General features: G+C 47.0%; 2 protein-coding genes across 10 annotated transcripts in view; one reads left to right on the top strand and one right to left on the bottom strand.

Moving 5' to 3' along the window:
- Positions 1–1771: 1771 nt before the first annotated feature.
- On the top strand, positions 1772–15112 carry Masp2 (mannan binding lectin serine peptidase 2). 2 transcript variants are annotated; one of them, XM_005353710.2, is made up of 11 exons: positions 1772–1820; positions 1902–2130; positions 2232–2409; positions 2927–3055; positions 4716–4912; positions 5181–5328; positions 6356–6474; positions 10267–10345; positions 12458–12589; positions 13075–13149; positions 14220–15112. In XM_005353710.2, the coding sequence occupies exons 1-11, from the start codon at positions 1816–1818 to the stop codon at positions 14981–14983; spliced, it is 2055 nt and encodes a 684-aa protein (XP_005353767.1). In that variant the 5' UTR covers positions 1772–1815; the 3' UTR covers positions 14984–15112. The 2 variants fall into 2 exon arrangements, with proteins under 2 accessions (XP_005353767.1, XP_005353768.1); XM_005353711.2 differs by lacking the exons at positions 1772–1820; positions 4716–4912; positions 5181–5328; ... (3 more) ...; positions 13075–13149; positions 14220–15112 and adding an exon at positions 3396–3556 and having other exon boundaries at positions 1827–2130.
- An 887-nt stretch (positions 15113–15999) lies between these two features.
- Tardbp (TAR DNA binding protein) overlaps positions 16000–20734 on the bottom strand; it is a 9700-nt gene continuing 4965 nt past the window's right edge. For 2 of the 8 annotated variants that reach the window (XM_005353714.3, XM_005353713.2), the window contains exons 5-6: positions 19691–19861; positions 17391–19310 (exon numbers count right to left, since the gene is read on the bottom strand). In XM_005353714.3, the coding sequence (XP_005353771.1) occupies positions 18780–19310; positions 19691–19861 (702 nt within the window). In that variant the 3' untranslated portion in view covers positions 17391–18779. The other 6 variants (XR_003377379.1, XR_003377380.1, XR_003377381.1 and 3 more) reach the window with 6 other exon arrangements.

Here is a 20734-nt window from a genome sequence, read left to right as displayed (position 1 = left end):
AAAAAAAAAAAAAAAAAAAAAAGAGAGAGACGATGGCTTCTTGTGCCCTCTCCTCCATAACGAGTTGTCCACTGACATTTCCTCTCGTGACATGAAATGCCTGTCAACAATGCAGGAAGTGTGCAGGTCCCGTCTCCCATCTCCTTCTCACAAGGTGGAAACCCACCAAGGGCAAGGTATTGCCAGCATGTCCTTGAGGACAAACTGGTGAGGAGCTCACATGGGAGCACAGCCATCTTGGGAGGAGGGAAGCTATCTTAAAGGGACGTTGTGCCCTTCTTTTGACTTGACTGTTGAAATAGTGGGTGCCGAGACATTAGACTCTCCCAGACATCTTGTGCCCAGTTCTGACAATTTCGAAATGCCTGACAGCCGAGACAGTGATAGACAGGACCACATTCTGAGCAGTGTTGTTTAGCTATGCCTAGCCCTCACTCTCCCCTTAAACCTCAGGCCAGGACCCTAGAGACAATGGGGAGCTCACCAGACTCTTCGTTCTTCCCCACACAGCCACGCTGGATAAGCCCCTGTGGTTTTCACTGTTAAACGTGTCTGTTTAGCTGGCCTGTTGAGGTCAGCTGGCTGAGACCAGCTGCTAAAGTCTGACCCAAGAGACTTCTCTCTCTTACTTTTAATATTTGGCTTTTCAAGACAGGATTTCTCTGTGTAGCCTTGGCTGTCCTACAACTTGCTCTGTAGATCAGGTTGGCCTCAAATTCAGAGAGATCTGCTTGCCTCTGTCTTCTGAGTGCTGGGATTAAAAGCATGTGCCACCATGCCTGACCAAAAAAAAAAAAAATTCTTCAAAATGCTATCCATGGGGCTGGAGATATGGTTCAGCAATTAGGAGCACTTGCTGCTCTTCCAGAGGACTCAAGTTCCGTTCCCAGTGCCCAAATTCTATGCTGCCTGTAACTCTACAGGGGATCCAATGCTCTCTATGGCCTCCAAAAGCACTGGAACATACAAGGCAGAGCGTGCGTGCGCACACACACAAGCTCATGCACACACATGCACAATCTAAAAACTTGTTGTCCTAGTGACTAATGAGAACAAGCAAACCCCAGGCTCCTCCAACAGGTTAATCAAAGGCCCGTTCTTTTCTCCATAGACCAATCCTTCCCATGAGTCTCAATTTTTACTTCTACAATTGCTGGACTGCAAGGTCCTTCCCCATAGCACCCCAGAGCTAGGAGCAGGAGGATTACTACAAGTTTGAGACCAGTCTGGTCTACACAGTTCAACATAGTCAGGGTGAGAGAGCCTCTGTCTTCAAAGGAGTAACTTTCCCTGCAGACCAGCTCCAGAACCAGGAACCCAGCTCCCTGACTCGGCCCCTCCGGGCTCAGCAGTCACCAGCAGCCTCTCCCTCACCTACCACCCACCACCCACTACCCACCATTCATCTTCCCAGATGCAGCTGCATCTTGTCTTCTGTCCTGTGGTTCCTCTCCTCTTGGGTTCGCATGTTTGCTCAAATCTCTTCTTTTGCCTCTCCCTGGGTTGAGGGGGCCGTCTAGGCACTCCACGTGACTGTGGCGGAAACTCGGGCCCAGTAGACCTTCCTGGTCCCACCAAATAGGACACTGAGGGTGGGTGAGGGTGGAATTGAGGATTGCTACCAGGTTGTGGCCTAGTCAAGCTTCTGCCCCCGCCCCCCAGAGCCACCTAACCTTCCTGCCTGGAAGTGAGGCAGGCAGGAGCCATGGGTGGATTCCCAGAATCCCTGGGTCTGGGAGGCTAGGGGCAGGGCCGGGTGCTGGATAAACAGATCAAAGGTGAGCCAAGCTGGGCCTGCAGAGCTGGTGGCACATCATGAGGTGGGTGAGTGAGTGACCCATGGCCTCTGGGGGAGCAGGAGGGATTAGGCCCGGTCCCTCATGTCCCTTCCCTGCCCACAGGCTACTCATCTTCCTAGGCCTGCTGTGGAGCCTGGTGACCACACTTCGGGCTTCAAAGTGGCCTGAGCCTGTATTTGGACGCCTGGCGTCCCCTGGTTTCCCAGAGACGTATGGCAACAATCAGGATCGGTCCTGGAAGCTGACTGCACCCCCTGGCTACCGCCTGCGCCTCTATTTTACCCACTTCAACCTGGAGCTCTCTTACCGTTGCGAGTATGACTTTGTCAAGGTACCTGGCAGGTGACGGGGCACAGCTGGGGCCGTGGGGCATGGCAAAGCCTGACAGGAAGGCAGGCCTGGCTCTAACCTTCCCTCCCTCTGACCCCACAGTTGAGCTCAGGGAACAAGGTGCTGGCGACACTGTGTGGCCAGGAGAGTACGGATACTGAGCAGGCCCCGGGCAACGACACCTTCTACTCGCTGGGCCCTCACCTGGAGGTCACCTTCCACTCAGACTACTCCAATGAGAAGCCATTCACAGGCTTTGAGGCCTTCTATGCAACGGAGGGTGAGGACTCCCGGGCCCAGGCTGCCCATCTTGGGGTCTCTTGCCTCCCACCTCTCCTGGGGCTCTGGATTAGGTCAAACCAGCAGGAAAGTTGAGTCCATCGTGGTGGGGGTGTAGTGACACAGGGCCTGGTAGCTGCCAATGACGTAATGATGCCCCAGCACACAGATGTCAGGTCACAAAGTGCTTGCACAGGCGTGTGGCTTCACACTTGACTGCACACTCTGGTCCCTGAAGGGACTATCTGTGTGAACTCAGGCAGTGGCACAGCCTCTCTGTGCCCAGACTGCTGCTGCATGGGGTCCGTGGAACCTCGTCCACCTTGTTCGCCACTGGGTTGATTGATCACACTGTCTGGGCGGCTCTGAGCAGGACTCAGCCTGTCACTGGTTTAGCAAGGGTGCTGTTTGCATCTCCGCCCCAGGGGTGTGAACTGCCAAGCAGCAGCCTCCTCCCACGGGCCACCAAGGCCTGAGCTCTGTCCCATCTCATCCCCCTTGCCTGCCTGGCCCCCTAGATGTGGACGAGTGCCGAGCGTCCCTGGAAGAAGTCCCTTGTGACCATTACTGCCACAACTACCTGGGCGGCTACTACTGCTCCTGCAGAGTGGGCTACATTCTCCACCAGAACAAACACACCTGCTCAGGTGAGGGGCTGGGGTACCCCTCTGCACTGAGTGTTCCAGCTCCCCAAGGCTCAGGAGGCTGGCCTCTTGCTCCCTATTAGCATGCCTGACTCCTCCCTAGCCAATCCCCTCTCCCTCCTGGGTGGTTCCTGGGTAGGCTTGGCATCTCTGGCTAAGCCTGGCTCACCTTGAGCTTCCCTTCTTTCACAGACCCTCAGGGTAGGGGAGCGGCACCGGCAGGCTCAGTGCCACTGTTCCTGACCCCAGCCCCTGGACGCTTGCTTTGGCCTCCCTGTTCTTCTTCATCCTTTACCCTGGCCCTGCTCTCCTCAGTCTCCCTGATGCCCCCTCTCTCTTCCAGAGCAGAGCCTCTAACCTCCCTCAGCTCCAGCCTGCCCACCCCAAGGGGTCAGATGTCAGAGCGTGTCCACCCCCTGCAGCTCTGTGTCGGGCTGGAAGGGCTGCCAGCTACAGCAACCATCTGCCATGCGCACAACAACAATAAACCTGCCTCCATCTCCACTGTGGCTGTGTGTCTCTTGCGGGGAGTGGGAGAGAGTTAGGGACAGCTGAGTCACCTGGTGCCTTCATCTTAACCCTCCTTGCCTCATAGCTTGATGGCGGGAACCTCCTCCAGGGTCCTAGGCACTTGCAAAGGGCTTGCTTTAAGTCCCTTATCCTGTGGATGGGGCGCTGAATGGCAGGGTTAGCCTGAGCTCACACAGGGAGACCGTCCTGTTACCACTTCTGAAGTTGATCTCAGGACATCTTCAGCCAGTTCTTGCTTATAGGGCAATGCAGGGTTTTGTTTCCTGACCTGGAGGAGCTTGATTCAGAACAGAGAGACGGAGGAAGGTGTCGCCAAGGGATCAGGCTAGTTACCCTGCATCCAGGGGAATCTCTCTAGCAGTAGGAAGCAGCCTCAGGGAAGGAGGGCAGTGTGGAGTCTTCACTTCCTACGAGCCATCTTACCACCCATCTGCCCCTACCCTGAGCAGGGATGGGGGAAGAACCTCTCAAAGAGGCGGCGCCTGATCACCTACAGGGCAGCTTAGCAGCCTGAGAAAGGAGGGCAGACTGTGTGCACACTGGTGACGTAAATTTCCCTCAGCCGTCCCCAGGGCCACTTCTAAGAACAAGGAAGGCCTGGGAAAAGCATTTCCAGGCTGTTCCCTGGGATCCAGGGCTCTGGGCTGGTCTCTGCCAGACATGGCGGGAGCCCCCTTGTGGACACGCTTGGGAACTGTGAGGTGGGCACTGGAGTGATTCGGAAGCAGGGAAAAGCCCTGACTGAGTTCAAGGGGCGGCCTCCTTCCTTTTCCTGAATTCCTAAGGCCCCTGGGGAGGTGGGCTGCCTCCTCTCGCCAGGGCCCACTTCCCTCTGGCCAAACCTCCCTTCCTTTGCTCTCCACCAGCTGGTACTCTGACCCTGGGGTAGGAGCTTGGGCCCTGGCAAACTATCCCTGACGCTACCCTGCTTCAGCTAACGCCCGAGGGCAACAGAGTTCCTTTCTGTTCTCGGGCATCGTCTAGGGTGGAGCCTGTACCCCTCCTGCCTCTGCGGTTTATCAAGAGCTGGGCCTTGACCAAGCCCAGGACATAGATGTCCCTGGTGTTTCCCCATTCTCGAGTGCTGTCCCTGGTTCGAGCAGTCATGCTATCCTGTCTTCTCTCCTCCCAGCCCTATGTTCAGGCCAGGTGTTCACTGGGAGGTCTGGGGAGCTCAGTAGCCCTGAATACCCACAGCCGTACCCCAAACTCACCAGCTGCACCTACAGCATCCGCCTGGAGGAGGGCTTCAGGGTCATCGTGGACTTCGTGGAGTCCTTCGATGTGGAGATGCACCCCGAGATCCAGTGCCCCTATGACTCCCTCAAGGTCTGATTCTTGCACCCTTCCCTTGTTGTGTTCCTTTGTCGTGCCCCCCAACAAGCCTCCATTTCTTCCAACTAGCGGCCCCCTGTTTTCTGTCCCCCCAGTGAGTCCCTTCCAACCTTTCTGTGAGGGGTCTAAGCCAGCTTGTGGCTTCCGCATGAACGGGGTACCATCCTGTTGTGCTAGCCTGCCTCAGCCACTTTCAGTTGGTGCGCTTCCCCCTAACACAGGCCAGACCCCTGCAACAGGTCCTAGGGTTTTCTTTGTTCAGATCCAAACGGAGAAGAGGGAATACGGCCCATTTTGTGGGAAGACCTTGCCCCGCAGGATTGAAACGAACAGCAACAGCGTGACCATCACGTTTGCCACTGATGATTCGGGGAACCACACGGGCTGGAAGATACGCTACACAAGCACAGGTGAGCAAGCGGCTCGGGCGCAGGCAGCAAAGGAAACGGTTTCTGTCCCTTGTGCGGCATCAGCAGACTACATAGCACTGGACTCTTTCCTGGCCAGGCCAAGAAAGGGAGCCCAGATGGGGCAGCGTGGCCTGTCACGTGACGTTCCATGACAGACGGAGTGATAGCAATCGTCTCGTTCCCTCCCTCTATCCCTTCACCCAGGCAGCCATTTTCCTGCGTAACCTCCCTCAGTTCCGGTATTTTGAGATAGTGTCTAACTCTGTGGGTCAGAGGGCCCTAAACTTGTCTTATAGCAAAACAGCCCTTAAACTCGGATCTTCCTGCCTCTGCCCAAGAGCTGCGATTCCAGGTCCATGCTTCCCTCTGTCTTGGCCCCGTCAGGAGCCACCCACCCACTCACCTGTTCCCTTCCGCATCTGTACTCACTTTGTAATTTGAGGCTGGGTTTGAACTCAGAGATCCATCTGCCTTTGCCTCCTGAGTGCTGAGATTAAAGGTGTGTGTGCTGCCAGCCCCGGCTCCTGGTTACCTTTTTTCTTTCCTCTTATTTATTTATTTATTTATTTATTTATTTATTTATTTATTTATTTATTTATTTATGGATTTTCGAGACAGGGTTTCTCTGTGGCTTTGGAGCCTGTCCTGGAACTAGCTCTGTAGACCAGGCTGGTCTCGAACTCCCAGAGATCCGCCTGCCTCTGCCTCCCGAGTGCTGGGATTAAAGGCGTGCGCCACCACCGCCCGGCACCTCTTTTTTATTTTTATTTTATTTATTTACTTTCGTGATTTTTCTTTTTTGAGATAGGATTTCTCTTTGTAGCACTGGCTGTTCTGGAACTTGTTCTATAGACCAGGCTGGTCTCGAACTCACAGAGATCTGCCTGTCTCTGCCTCCCGAGTGCTGGGATTAAACGCAAGCGCCACCACCGCCCGGCTTGTATTTAATTTATAACTAAGACTGCAGATTGCTAAATTCAGTCCTGGCTGTTACAGACGTCAAAAATAAACCTGTTCCTCTGCACAGCTCAGCCCTGCCCTGATCCAACGGCGCCACCTAATGGTCACATTTCACCCGTGCAAACTAAGTACATCCTGAAGGACAGCTTTTCCGTCTTCTGCAAGCCTGGCTTTGAGCTTCTCCAAGTGAGTCACTAAAAACCTGAGTGCCTATGATCATGGTGCCTTTGAAATTTGAGATGAAAATGGGAAGTGTGCCGGGCGGTGGTGGTGCATGCCTTTAATCCCAGCACTCGGGAGGCAGAGGCAGAACTCTGTGAGTTCGAGGCCAGCCTAGTCTACAAGAGCTAGTAGACAGGCCCCAAAGCTACAAAGAAACCCTGTCTCAAAAAAAAGAAAAAAAAAGGAGAAAGAAAGAAAGAAAGAAAGAAAGAAAGAAAGAAAGAAAGAAAGAAAGAAGAAAATGGGAAGTGCTTACGTACGCAGAAAACAATCAGAGTAGTAGTAAGTTTGCAGCAAAGAGGAATAGGAGAATCTTTGGGAGACCATGGTGTGTGTGGAGAGCAATCCTGCCTTTCATTTTTGTTTTGAGGTTGAGGCAGTTTTTGCCTAAAACAATGTCATCCAAGCTGGCCTCAAGTTCAAATTCTTTCTGCTTCATGCTGGGCGTTGATGGCACACACCTTTAATCCCAGCATTTGAAAGGCAGAGGTGGACAAATCTCTGTGAGTTTGAGGCCAGCCTGGTTTACAGAGCAAGTTCTACAATAGGCTCTAAAACTACACAGGGAACCCTGTCTCGAAACAAACAAACAAAAAACCCAACCTTCCTGCCTCAGCCTCCTGAGTGCTGGGATGATTAGCATATGCTCGTGTGCTGCTATAAGCAGTCGTACCTTTTAAAAGTAATTACTTTTTTTCCCAATTTTTTTTAAAAAAGCATGTGCCACCACTGCCCAGCCTGTTTCTGATTTTTTGTTTGTTGTTTAATTTATGTGCATTGATATTTTGCCTGCGTAGGTCTGTGTATGTGTCAGATCCCCTGGAACTGGAGTTAAAGACAGGTGCAAGCTGCCATGTGGGTGCTGGGAATTGAACCCAGGGTCCTCTGAAGAGCAGCTGGTGCTCTTAACCACTGAGCTGTCACTCTAGCCCTTTCTGCTTGTTTTTCTGAGATAGGTTTCTCTGTGTAGTGCCGGATACTCTGGAACTCACTCTGTAGACCAGGCTGGCCTCCACTCACATAGACCTGCTTGCCTCTGCCTCCCAAGTGCTGGGATTAAAGGCGTGCGCCACCACTGCCTGGCTCGGCAGTCACTTCTTGAGACAATAATGGCTCAAGATGTAAACCAGACTGGCCATGTGCTCTTTGGCTTTCTGTTTCAGGCTCTCCAGTGCTGGGATTATAGGTGTACATGGTCACACCTGGCAGAGGGTTCTACTTCTGGTGCTGAGGCCTGACTCTCACAGTAAGGATGCTGTCTGCGTCACGGCCTGCACAGCCCACAGCCCTGTCTGCTGTGAAGCCTCTTTTAGAGAAAGAACTTCTATTCATCTGCACAATGCAGCGGCTCTCTGGAAAGGGGCTGAGACAACAGAAATGGGTGCACACACCTTGCCCCATGAGCTCTCCAGAGCTCCTGTTAAATTAAGTCTTCCCTGATCAGCTGACAACCTTCCTGGGGAACAGCCCCTGGGCCCACAAAGCTTAGACAGCCCTGGAAAGAGTACATTCTGCAAAGTTATAAATAGTGCTCACTGTTAAGGGAGAGGGAAAATAATTTTAAAAACTGCTTAGAGCATTGCTTCGGGGCACAGGTAAGAGATTAACTCATCTTCTCTGTGTTCTTCAAAATTGTCACTGAATCCCAGTGGCAAAAAGCAATAACCCTGGAGTGACAGCTAGGGATGGAGTCCAGTCTGTGGAGGGGCAAACTGCAAAACTCTTGGTCAGGCTCTTCCACTGTTTCTTAAGTGCAAGACCACAAATTTGTTCAACTGTTCTGAAACAGTTTTATGTAGCGTAGGCTGGCCTTGAACTTGCTCTGTAGCTGAGGATAATCTTGTCCTGTCCTGGTCTTCTTGCTTCTACTTTCCCAGTGCTGGGATTAATGCATGTTCCATCACGCCCAGTGTATGTGTTGCTTTGGACCCAACACAGGACTTCGAAGATGCTAGTAAAGCATTCTATACATCCTGTGTTTATTATTTAACTGAAAAAATGTATATCCTTTGAAACATTATAGCTTTTGCAAATGGCACCCTCTTCCATTAACGCATACTTTCCCTTTCTCTGGACTATGTAGACCAGGCTGGTTTCAAACTCAAGAGATCCACATGCCTTGGATTAAAGGTTGTTCCACCACACTTGGCTCAGTGGTTGATATTATTTCAGGGACGTGTCTTGTCTTGGATTAAAGGTGTGTTCAGCTTAATGTTTGACTTTAGTCACTGACCTCTGCAGTTTTTCACAAACATTTATGGAGGGGGGTGGGCAGAGTTAAGACAAGGTTTCTCTGTGCAGCCCTGACTTGTCCTGAAACTTGATTTGTAGACCACGCTGGCCTTGAACTGAGAGATCTGTCTGTCTCTGCCTCCTTGAGCACTGGGGTCACTGGCACTACCACCATGCCAGGCTCCTTTTGAAAAAAAACACTTATCTGTGTGGCTTCAAACACGTTAGTGTTTAGAGGCCAGTTCTCTTTTTACCATGCAGATTACAGGTCTCAAATTCAGGGTTGTCAGGCTTGGCAGCTAATCTTATCTGCTGAGCCATCTCACTGGCCCTGACCCCGTCTGGCACTTAGTATAAATAAATGGCGGAAGAGCCTAGAGAGATGATTGAACACATTAGTTGTTCTTACCGAGGACTGGCATTTAGTTCCAAGCACCTACGTGGTGGCTCACAACCTCACTAACTTGTTTCAAGGGGTCCAAGGCCACCTTCTGTCCTCTATAGACATCTGGCACATCAGTGGTACGCCAAACACTCAAACCCATAACACAAATCTAAACTCTTTAATTTTTGCCAGGTGATGGTGGCACACACCTTTAATCCCAGCACTTGGGAGGTGGAGGCAGAAGCAGGTGTATTTTTTTGAGTTCAAGGCTAGCCTGGTCTACAAGAGCTAGTTCCAGGAAGGCTCCAAAGCTGCAGAGAAACCCTTTCTCGAAAACCAAAAATTTTTTAAATGTGTGATTGTGTACACCTTTAATCCCAGCACTCAGGAGGCAGAAGTAGATGGATCTCTGTGAATTAAAAAAAAAATCAGGGGGCTGGAGAGATGGCTCAGAGGTTAAGAGCACTGACTGCTCTTCTAGAGGTCCTGAGTTCAATTCCCAGCAACCACATGGTGGCTCACAGCCATCTATAATGAGATCTGGCGCCCTCTTCTGGTATGCAAGCATACATGGAAGGAATGTATACATAATAAACACATCTTAAAAAAATAATAATAAAATAAAATAAAAAAAATCAGTCTGGCCTGGCAGTGGTGGCACACACCTTTAATCCCAGAACTCGGGAGGCAGGGGCAGGTGGATCTCTGTGAGTTCGGGGCCAGCCTGGTCTACAGAGCTAATTACAGGACAGGCTCCAAAGTTACAGAAAAACCCTATCTCGAAAAACCAAAGAAACCCAGCCTGGTCTACACAGTTCCAGGACAGCAGGGCTTCATAAAAATAAATGGTGGAAGGGGCAGGGGGCTAACCCCTCCAGAGGAAGGGATGAGAGGGGAGCACTGACAGGAACTCTGGCCAGATGAGTTCTAGGGTGCATTGGGAAGCAGTCTATATGTAAGAATTGCAGCAGTTATCAGTGTGTACAATGCCACCACGGACTAGGTGACATAAACCAGCAGAGCTGTTGGCAGCAAATGTGCACATGAAACAAGGCCTCCCACAGTTGCTGCTCTCACTTGAGGTTTGGGGGAGGGACCTGATGTTAACAAGGAGCTCATTTTCTGAATTTTCTCTTCAGGGTTCTGTGTCCTTAAAATCATTCTCTGCTGTCTGTCAGAAAGATGGATCCTGGGACCGGCCAATACCAGAGTGCAGCAGTACGGTCATAGGGTGACAAGCCCCTTCCCTTGCTACCACCTGTACCGTTTCTGTGTACCCTTCATGTGTCCACACGTGAATGCACATGTAGTTAGAGCAGTGGTTCTCAACCTCCCTAGCGCTGCGGCCCTTTAACACAGTCCCTCGTGTAGTACCCACAGACCATAATTTTCATTGCTATGCTTTAACTGTAATTTTACTACTGTTATGAAATTGTTTTCCACTGGTCTTATAGGCAACCCGAGAAAGGATCCTTCAACCCCAAAGGAGCCAGGACCCATATGTTGAGAACCACTGGGTTAAGGGCTGCCTGGCATTCTCTACAAATCCCCACCCCTCATCTTACTTAGGGAGTACATTGCCATCTCTGGTTTACCTGGGTGCTGAGGACCTATGCCTGTACAGAAAGCACGCTCCCCAGGCCACCACTAATCACTCTGTGACTTGTCATTCCCACCTCCCCTGCCAAATGAATCATTTACTAGGGCACAAATTCCAGATTTCCTTCTACTCAAGTCTGTGGGCCAAGAGGAACCGAAGTACTGGGGAAAGGCAGAGTGCTCTGAAGTAATTCAGAGTGTAAGAAGTGTAAAACGAGGCTCTTGCAGACCGAAGAAATGTAGGGAAAACATCTGAGCCTCGTAATTCCTATCACCCTACACAAGTGTGATGCTGCTGCGTAGGCCTCTCCTGTTCTTTTTTCTTTCCTTTTTTTGTTTATCAAGACACGATTTCACTGTTTAGCTCTGGCTGTCCTGGAACTAGTTTTGTTGACCTTACCTGTCTCTATCTCCCTGAGTGCTGAGATTAAAGGTGTTTGCTATCACCCCCCACCACTCCCCCTCTGTGGGCACACACAGGCACGCTGTAAGTGCAGGATGAGGACAGTTCTGTAGTGTGCACACCTACCACACACATACAGGGATAATGGCACATTCCCCCCCCCCCTTTGTTTTGGTTTTTTCGACAGGGTTTCTCTGTGGCTTTGGAGCCTGTCCTGGAACTAGCTCTGTAGACCAGGCTGGTCTTGAACTCACAAGAGATCCGCCTGCCTCTGCCTCCCGAGTGCTGGGATTAAAGGCGTGCGCCACCACCGCCCGGCTTACATTCCCATTTTGAAAACTAAGAAATTTCTCAAGAATCACACACTCTTAGTACTCTCTCATTACAAGAGTCCACATATTTGAAAACAAACTTCAAGGTTTGAGAGTATCTGGGCAACCAGTGGTCTGGGTCCTGCTACTGCTTGTAGTTCTAGACACAGAAGCTATTTCACCTGTGGCACGGCAGAGCCATGGCTGCTGCTCTTCCAGAAAACCCAGGTTTAGTTCCCAGCACCCACCTGTCTAACTCTAGCTTCAGGGCTTCTGACACCCTCACATACACCTTACAAACATGCAGACAAAACGCCAGCGAGAGGCCAGGCAGTGGTGGCACACGTTAATCCCAGCACTTGGGAAGCAGAGGCTGGTGGATTGAGTTTGAGGCTAGCCTGGTTTACAGAGCAAGTTCCAGGACAGGCTCCAAAGCTACAGAGAAACCCCAACTTTTTTTTTTTTTTTGAGACAAGTTTCTCTGTAGCTTTGGTGCCAGTTCCGGAACTAGCTCTTGTAGACCAGGCTGCCTATGCCTCCTGAGTGTTGGGATTAAAGGCGTGCACCACCACTGCCTGGCAAGAAACCCCATCTTGAAAAACAATGAAACTGTGCCAGGCAGTAGTGGCAGCACACCTTTAATCCCAGTACTTTTGAGGCAGAGGACACAGCAACTTCTAGGACAGCCAGGGCTATGTATAGAGACACTGTCTCAAGCACCCCCCACCCCTGTATAACTGTAAAGAGGACCTTTAGTCCACTGGTTTATGTCACAATAACACTGGCTTTTCTTCCATGTTCTCCTGTAGACCATTTCTTTTGTAGGAGCTATGTAACTCTCAAGTGTTTCTGAATTCCCTTCTCTGGAGAGGCCCTTCAGTAAGCATTACCAAACTGAAGCTATTTTTGCCATGCACTATGTAGAGGAAATAGAGGAAAGCACAAGGCCCACTTGGCTCTCCATAAGTACTCCACCAATCCATAAAACAATGGGGTTCTTCCCTACTGTTTTACTAGTTGTTGACTGTGGTCCTCCCGATGACCTACCCAATGGCCACATGGAATACATCACAGGCCCTGAAGTGACCACCTACAAGGCTGTCATCCAGTACAGCTGTGAAGAGACTTTCTACACAATGAGCAGTGATGGTAAGTACTTTCTTCAAGGAGGGGCTGGTGGTACTTGGAACCTGAGTCCTTAAGGTTGAATATAAACTTGAAGCAGACTTTTTGGCTAAGGGAGACAAAGGATTAAAAGGCCTTTCTCCCTCGTGCTAAGTGAAATATTACAGTTGAAGTGACTTTAATGTCAATTTGCAAGAATCTGAAAACAGATCTTATCTAGTAAATGACTACCACAAACATACAATATATTCCAAATGGTTTAATTTAACAAGTCAAAAACCTTATCATTAAGCACTTGAGATCTTGATACATATTCAAGTTACACATCTAAAAGGTTTCCACTTTGCAAGCAAACATGGTAATGCAGACAGCTATTTATGAAATCATGTAAAATGGTTATTCACACACCTCTCCCCACCATGGATGCTCAAGAATCAACATTTTTCAAGGGGTTATTCAAGCAAATGACAACCACAGTTAAACATTTTTGCTTTTCCAACGATTTGCAGGTAAATATGTGTGTGAAGCTGATGGATTCTGGACGAGCTCCAAAGGAGAAAAATTCCTCCCGGTTTGCAAGCCTGGTAATGGACGCATTTATAAAAGAGAATCACAGCTGACACAGAGTAGATGATAGATAACAGGCAGACAGGGGGCTCAGAGGCTGGCTTAGGCCAACATAACTCCCAAGCGTGTTCTCATTACCCCTCTGCAAACAGAGGCTGCTAGCTGCACCACTCATTTGACTATTTTTGACCTTATGATTAGGCAAGCGTAAAAAATTAAATGATTTTTTAAATTATCTAAAACGATTTATACACTTATAAACACGAATTCTTGCTGAGTTACTTTTCTTCTCTGTAAAAGTGCTATTAAAACCCAAAGCTAATAACTTCATTATTTCCCTAAGCAATTGTTTTCAACATATACGTTTTTCAACATTAATGCAATTTGCCTTTTAATAGTATTTAATTTTTTTAAACCAGAATTGGCTCCAATAATAATAGTTGAGAATGCTTTTAAAAAAATTTAAAGGTAATAATACACTCATTACCCCCATGTTAGCTGGTTTAAATTAGTTTTCTAACCCTGTATTTGGTTTACATGCTGCTTCTAAGTTTTAATCAAAGTACAAGACCACAATAAGAAACATGTGCTGCATTCCTGAGTAATTAGCTTGCAACAGAGACACTGCAAACTTAATGTTTGGATGATTCAACCAGACCAGAAACACAAATTTTAGAACCAGAAGCATCTTGGCCATTGCTGCTACATTATGATTTATTACATTTTTACATTCAAAGGCAACAGTAATTTTGCAAACCATTCCTTAATTCCTGCCTTCCCAGAGTTCCTAATGAACTCAGAGGTAAAGCAAGCAATGCAGAGTCCTGACCTTTCGCCTGTATGTGGCGCTCATGTCTTTGTTCACACAACTCCTGTCCGTATTGTCTACAGCTTCCCTCATCTGTTTTCATAAAGCAAAACATAAGAATCTGTGAAATCTTACTGATCCTGAGGAGCTAAGCACCAGATAAGGACTATCAAGTGAAACTAGAACAGCCTCACTTGCCTAACAGAGAGGATGCCTACCTATCCACCAATCCATGGGACAGAACTGCTGACACTCAACTTGCTTTTGCTCTTTCCTCAGTCTGTGGGCTGTCTACACTCTCTACAAGAGGCCGCATATTTGGAGGGCAGCTCGCAAAGACTGGTGACTTTCCTTGGCAAGTCTTACTACTGGGTGAGACCATAGCAGCAGGGGCTCTTTTACATGACAACTGGATCCTAACAGCTGCTCATGCTGTGTACGGGCTAACAGAGGACTTGTCTTCCCTGGACATTCGCATGGGTATCCTCAAAAGGCTCTCACCTCATTACACCCAAGCTTGGCCCGAGGCTGTCTTTATACATGAAGGTTACAATCACAACGCTGGTTTTGACAATGACATAGCACTGATTAAACTCAAGAACAAAGTCACCATCAATGGAAGTGTCATGCCTGTTTGCCTGCCAACAAAAGAAGCTGCATCCTTAATGAGAACAGATACCATTGGAACTGTGGCTGGCTGGGGCTTAACCCAGAAGGGGTTTCTTGCTAGAAACCTAATGTTTGTGGACATACCAATTGTCGACCATCAAAAATGCACTTCTGCATATGCAAAGAAGCTCTACCCAGGAGGAAGAGTAACTGCTAACATGCTCTGTGCTGGCTTACAAACTGGTGGCAAGGACAGTTGCAGAGGTGACAGTGGAGGGGCATTAGTGTTTCTAGATAATGAAACACAGCGATGGTTTGTGGGAGGAATAGTTTCCTGGGGTTCCATTAATTGTGGGGAGGCAGATCAGTATGGGGTCTATACCAAAGTCATAAACTACATTTCCTGGATCCAGAACATAATGAGTAACTTCTAACTTGCATGCCTCCAATCTGTGAATTATTCTTATAAGTACCTGGAAAGGCTCTTAGCAGTAACAGAACCCATCAATGGCCCACCCTAAACTAAACAGGATTAAACTGTTACACATACTTGCCAATGTCAACTTTGTCGATTCATGGTGTTCAATACAATGTTTATTCTTACCAACCCTGCACACAAACCTACCATGTCATGTTCAATTCTCTACAATCTATTGGCTGTTCCTATTTCTGAACAACTAAAGGCTTGCTGTTGATTTTCATAATCAATGGGTTCATGTTCTAGGCTGGCCTTAAAACTCTAATGTAGCAGACAACCCAACCTCTTTCTTTTGCTCCTACCAGCCAAATGCTTAGGGATTAAAGGTGTATGCCACCACACCTCACTTTATCTGGTGCTGACAATTAAGCCTGGGTTTTGGATGTGCGAGCTTGGTAAGCCAACTAAGATAACATTCTGAATCCTGTTCCATCCACCCTAACCCTTGAGACAGCCTTAGCAGCCAGGCCTACCTCAAATTTACAATTCTGCTTCAGCCTCACAAGTGCTGGGTATTAAAGTGTATGCCACTATATTTGGACTGTTCTTAAGTGAGCATGACTTGGGCACAGGTGACCCAAACAGATCACAGATAGCACACCAGCAGAAAACTGCATACAGTGAACTTATGTAACAAAAATGATGGTAACTCACAAAGCAACTGCTACTCTCCCGCTAAGATGCTGCCTTAATCTTAAAATGTCACATTTGATTGTACTTGGCTCTTCCAACGAGTTCTGAGACAGTATCACTATGGAGCAACAGCTGGCCCGCAACTCTGAAGTATATGCTTCAACTTCTGGGATTAAAGGCATGTGCCACCACACCCAGCTGGAGACTCACATTTTTAATGGATGAAAATGCTATATTGCACCTTCCCTCAGAAGTCAGTTAAAACTTTCTGGCATTTTTGTCATGAAAAATGTTTTTTTTTTTTTTTTTCCAGTAAGACTCCAGACACTAAACTGTTGGTGGCAAGAAAACTTTTTATTCAACTGCGGTTCAAAGATTGTTTAAGAATGAATGCATTTTGATAACCAAATAGATTTTCAAAACCAAATTTTTGCCAAGTAGTTTATTTCTAAAACTTCATGTAGGGCAAATAACTATCTACAGCTACACCATACCAGAAACATATTAAAAGGCTACTCAACACTGAAAGCCTTCTAGATGACCAGTAACTCTTTTAACAGGTGCAAACAAGGGATCAAAACCATGCCATTGACAAGTAACTTACCCCAGGACTCCTGGACGGCTTGCCAGTTTAGTCTTTGGAGGTCCCCGAAAACCATTTTAATGTTACCATGTTACTGCTGCTGAGTAATAGTGCAAGTGCTAAAATGCAAAATTCAGATGTACAGGGTTTGGAAATCATGCAGATTTAGATGCAGAGAAAAAAATTTACAATAACTCAAGATCCTTTTACAGAGGATACTTAATAATGAAACACCGTGTTCACAAGTCTAGAGGATATAAAATTTCAAAACACGCAATTTGCAAAATGACAAGCCTATTTATCATCATCTATTTAGGTAAGGGCAGTGGGGAAACTACCAACAAAAATGGCCACATCTTTCCAGCTAGAAAAGGAGTTCCCCAGTTCTCAGTAGTTACAGGAAAGTACAACAATCAAGGTATTATTGCTTTTACATTCTTAACAATGCATTGTGAGAGTCTAATCTGATTTTGTGAGCACTGTCACTTCATGCCCCTACAGCCCAGAGGGGACAAGCCCACCTCACTTAAAGACTGCCACAGATAGACAACCCACCCTACTAGTTCTTAAAGCTATCAGGCTTCTGAATGGATTTCAGGCACATGGTTTCTTCTACTTCATCCCTATTGCAATTAATTCCACTTTTCAAATCCCCCAGAATGATGTTTATCATCCCTTTTTTCCCATTGATATGCTCTGCTACAAAGCATTTGGAAACAACTGTTTTGCCCCCTCCCAAATAGTATTTTTAGAAGGCATGAGTTCCCAACGGAGACTTATACAGCCATGTCAATAGAAAAATCACTCAAATGCACAGAGGCACTCAGAACAAGCTGGAGGGCAACTGCTTACCATTTTAGATTCTGTCACCCAGACTTATGAAAAACTAGATTAAAAACAGAATAACCCAAGGAAAAACTTTCACTTTGGACAATGCAAGAACAAATAGCAATTAAGTCTGGGTATCAGGTGTCAATGCATGACAGGTGATGAATCCATTTGACTTGAGACAACTTTTCAAATAAGTTTATTTGAAGCAAAATAAACTACTGCCAAGAAACTTTATGAAAGTTCCATCTCAAAAGGGTCAAAAAGGGGAATTAACTGCTATGAATTCTTTGCATTCAGGGCTGCAAAACAAAGACACATATTATTTAAATCAGTTTTATTTAAGAATTTCCAACAATGACAACTCTTATAAAAAGCATCCAAGCACAGGACACAGAACTGCAGCAAACAGCATTCTTATGTTAGCTAACAGACATGAGAACGTCCACCCTCTTTGAGACACCTGAGCTCACTGGTGAACTCTGCTTCCAAGTTCTCCTGCAAAGCACACCACAAGCTCAGTCCATGTTCGCAGCCCATCAGCTTCAGTTCACGTGCCCACACTTCCAGCTCAGTAGCAGAGGAGAACACACATACAGCATTCACAGCAGTTGACAGAGGGGAGGGAAGTACAAGTATTTCACTGAACACATTCAACTAAAGTGGGTTTTCTAAGAACAAAACTCAAAGTCTTCCAACAGATGTGGATGTCCTTTGATGCGAAACATTCGTACGTTTATTTGCTATCATTGCTCTCTGCACACTCTCTCACCAAAGCCACAGGATTGAGTGACACATCTCTCCAAGTTAAAAAATATCCATTTTGCACCACCAAGTCTCTGCACGCGCTCTCTCCTTTCCTCGCTCATACTAGCCTTTCATGCCTCGGCACCACCATCAATCCCACACAAGGTTTCAAAAGTTCAAACAGCCTTCTGGTTCCATATCACAGCCTTGCGTTCATAGCGTTGATACGACTCCATGAAATAAAGAGTAGCGGATAAAAATGGAACACCCACCGTCAAAGACGCAGCCTGTGCAGCGTGATGACGAATTCTTGGATGAGAAAGCATGTAGACAGAAGTATTCCTATGGCAGAATATTTACAGCACTACTTTCAATGAAGTGCTTCTTCCATAAACATTTGAAATGAGATGAACTGCAGAGATTAAATGAAGGCTTCATATTGTACTTTCGTATATGAAGGAAGACAAGTGTTAAAAACAAAACCAAAAGAACCAAACACCATGACATCATGATCTCCCAAATGGAGATATTCCTAAGGAAAAAATTCATAGGGTGGGATTCAAATTAAAATGAGAAAAGAATGTAGTTCTAACCAATGGTTTCTATTCTGAACATGCAAAGAATCCATTTAACAAGTCCAATGACAGAATATTACAGAGAAACCTTCTGAGATCAATTGTAGTGTTGGTTTACCAATTAGGCAAACAGCAGTTCACTTTCACCCACTCAGTATTTTAACCCTTTATATAACAAAACTTATAAAATTCATTTAGCTTTTCCTCTTTTTCTAAAGAAAAATGTCAAAAATACTGCTGAATATACTCCACACTGAACAAACCAATCTGAAAATTTTTAGTACATATGTATTTTACAATATACTTACCATGAGTTTAGAAAAATTTGAATCCCACCATTCTATACCTACCTACCTACCAACAGACCACCCCTCCCCCAGCACTGCCTACATTCCCCAGCCAGAGGATTTAGAATCCATGCTTGAGCCAAAACCGCCATTAAAACCACTGCCTGACCCTGCATTTGATGCTGACCCCCAACCAAGAGGGGCACCAGAATTAGAACCACTATAGGAATTATTCCCCGAACCAAATGTCTGATTTGGCTCCCTTTGCATGCTGCCCTGGCTTTGGTTATTACCAGATGGACCTGACTGGTTCTGTTGGCTGGCTAACATGCCCATCATACCCCAACTGCTCTGCAATGCTGCCTGAGCTGCAGCCATCATCGCTGGATTAATGCTAAAAGCTCCGAAGTTCATTCCTCCACCCATATTGCCACCCTGGTTATTTCCCAAGCCAGCTCCACCCCCTCTACTGTTACCAAACCCACCCTGATTCCCAAAGCCACCTGGATTACCACCAAATCTTCCACTTCTTTCTAACTGTCTATTGCTATTATGCTTAGGTTCAGCATTGGATATATGCACGCTGATTCCTTTAATGATCAAATCCTCTCCACAAAGAGACTGGGCAACCTATAAGAAACAAGGAATGTAAATGGTGATTAAATCAACTCATGTACCAACTCAGCAATACAATACCAAATCTTAGTATAACCCATCTAAGTAGAAGGAAAATAAGCAATGATTGCTAGTTTCACTTTGGCAACATCTGTAACTAAAATATGTGTAACAGCCCCAAAGCTCATATAATGAAAAACATCGGAAGAACATCTTACTGCTATCTAACCCATACACTCTACTCTGAAAATGTGACAATCAGCTGGAACAAGTCACTTTTATCATTTTGAGTGCTGGAGACTGAGCTTAGCACCTACTGTATCATGCTGGGCACACACAGTAGCCCCAAACCAGATACATTCCCAGCCCTGAAACGTATTAAGAAAAAAAAATACCTTATCATCTGCAAAGGTAACAAAGGCAAAAGCCCTGAATGGCTTGGGAATGAAGACATCTACTACTTCTCCATACTGACAGAAGAATTGTTGAAGCTCTTCAGCAGTCATATCCTCTGTACAACGCCCAACAAACACCTTTCTGCTTCTCAAAGGTTCATCTGGGCTTTGCTGGTCAAAAGAAAGGAACATCAGAAATAAATATATAAGGCATACTTCCCCTTTCTTTGGTGTTTTGCCCCTGCCCCAGACAAGGTCTGTGTATCCTTCATTGGCCTGTGCCTCTGGGTGCTGGGATTAAAGGTGTGTGACAAGACTTATGGCCCCTTGTGGGGGGTGGGGGAAAGGCATGCTTTGCCTTCCTGTATCTATGTTAACCAGGTCTGGTGCCCTTTTAGGACAGAAGGGATTGGATCACTCAGAACTGCAGTTAGTTGCTGCTGCCGTGCAGGTGCTGAAAACGGAACCAATCCCTTTCCAAAAATAAGTAATTACTAATTAAGTTCTCAACCTCACTTCCTTGGGATTTTAAGACAGCCGCATGCACCCCAGGATGGCCCTCAGCTTGATATGTAAGTGAGGACAACCTGAATTACAGGAATGCAACATCATGACCAGCTTTAATTTCCTTCACACATGAGACCATTATGTGCACATTCGGGATAGAGGTTGATGCTACCCATCTTTCTTAGTCATTCTCCACCTTTTTTGAGTCTGGGTCTCTCACTGAACTTTTATTTTTCTAGACTGGTAGCTGGTAAGCTCCATGGATCACCTGCCTCTCCCTCTGCAGGGGTAGGATTACAAGCACATGCTATCACAACCCGTTCTTTAAAAAACAAAAAAAAATGTGGGTTCTTGGAAGAAGTAGCAAAGGTCTCAAGAGTCAGGTAGTGGTTTATTAACCTCAGCACTCGAGAGGCAGAGGCAGGCTGACCTGAGTTTGAGGCCAGCCTGGTCTATAGAATGAGCTCCAGGACAGCCAGGGCCAAATAGAGAAACCCATCTGAGAAAAACAAACAAAAAGCAAAAGAAAACAAAAAA

The sequence above is a fragment of the Microtus ochrogaster genome, chromosome 10 (assembly GCF_000317375.1).
Source record: "Microtus ochrogaster isolate Prairie Vole_2 chromosome 10, MicOch1.0, whole genome shotgun sequence".
Classification (NCBI taxonomy): domain Eukaryota; kingdom Metazoa; phylum Chordata; class Mammalia; order Rodentia; family Cricetidae; genus Microtus; species Microtus ochrogaster.
This window is presented reverse-complemented; position numbering and strand designations above follow the sequence as displayed.

Bases quoted from the DNA above. Each gene is read 5' to 3' on its own strand.
- Masp2 (XM_005353710.2), top strand. The intron at 3,056-4,715 runs GTGAGGGGCTGG...CTCTCCTCCCAG, and splicing joins GAACAAACACACCTGCTCAG to CCCTATGTTCAGGCCAGGTG. The intron at 4,913-5,180 runs GTCTGATTCTTG...TTCTTTGTTCAG, and splicing joins GCCCCTATGACTCCCTCAAG to ATCCAAACGGAGAAGAGGGA.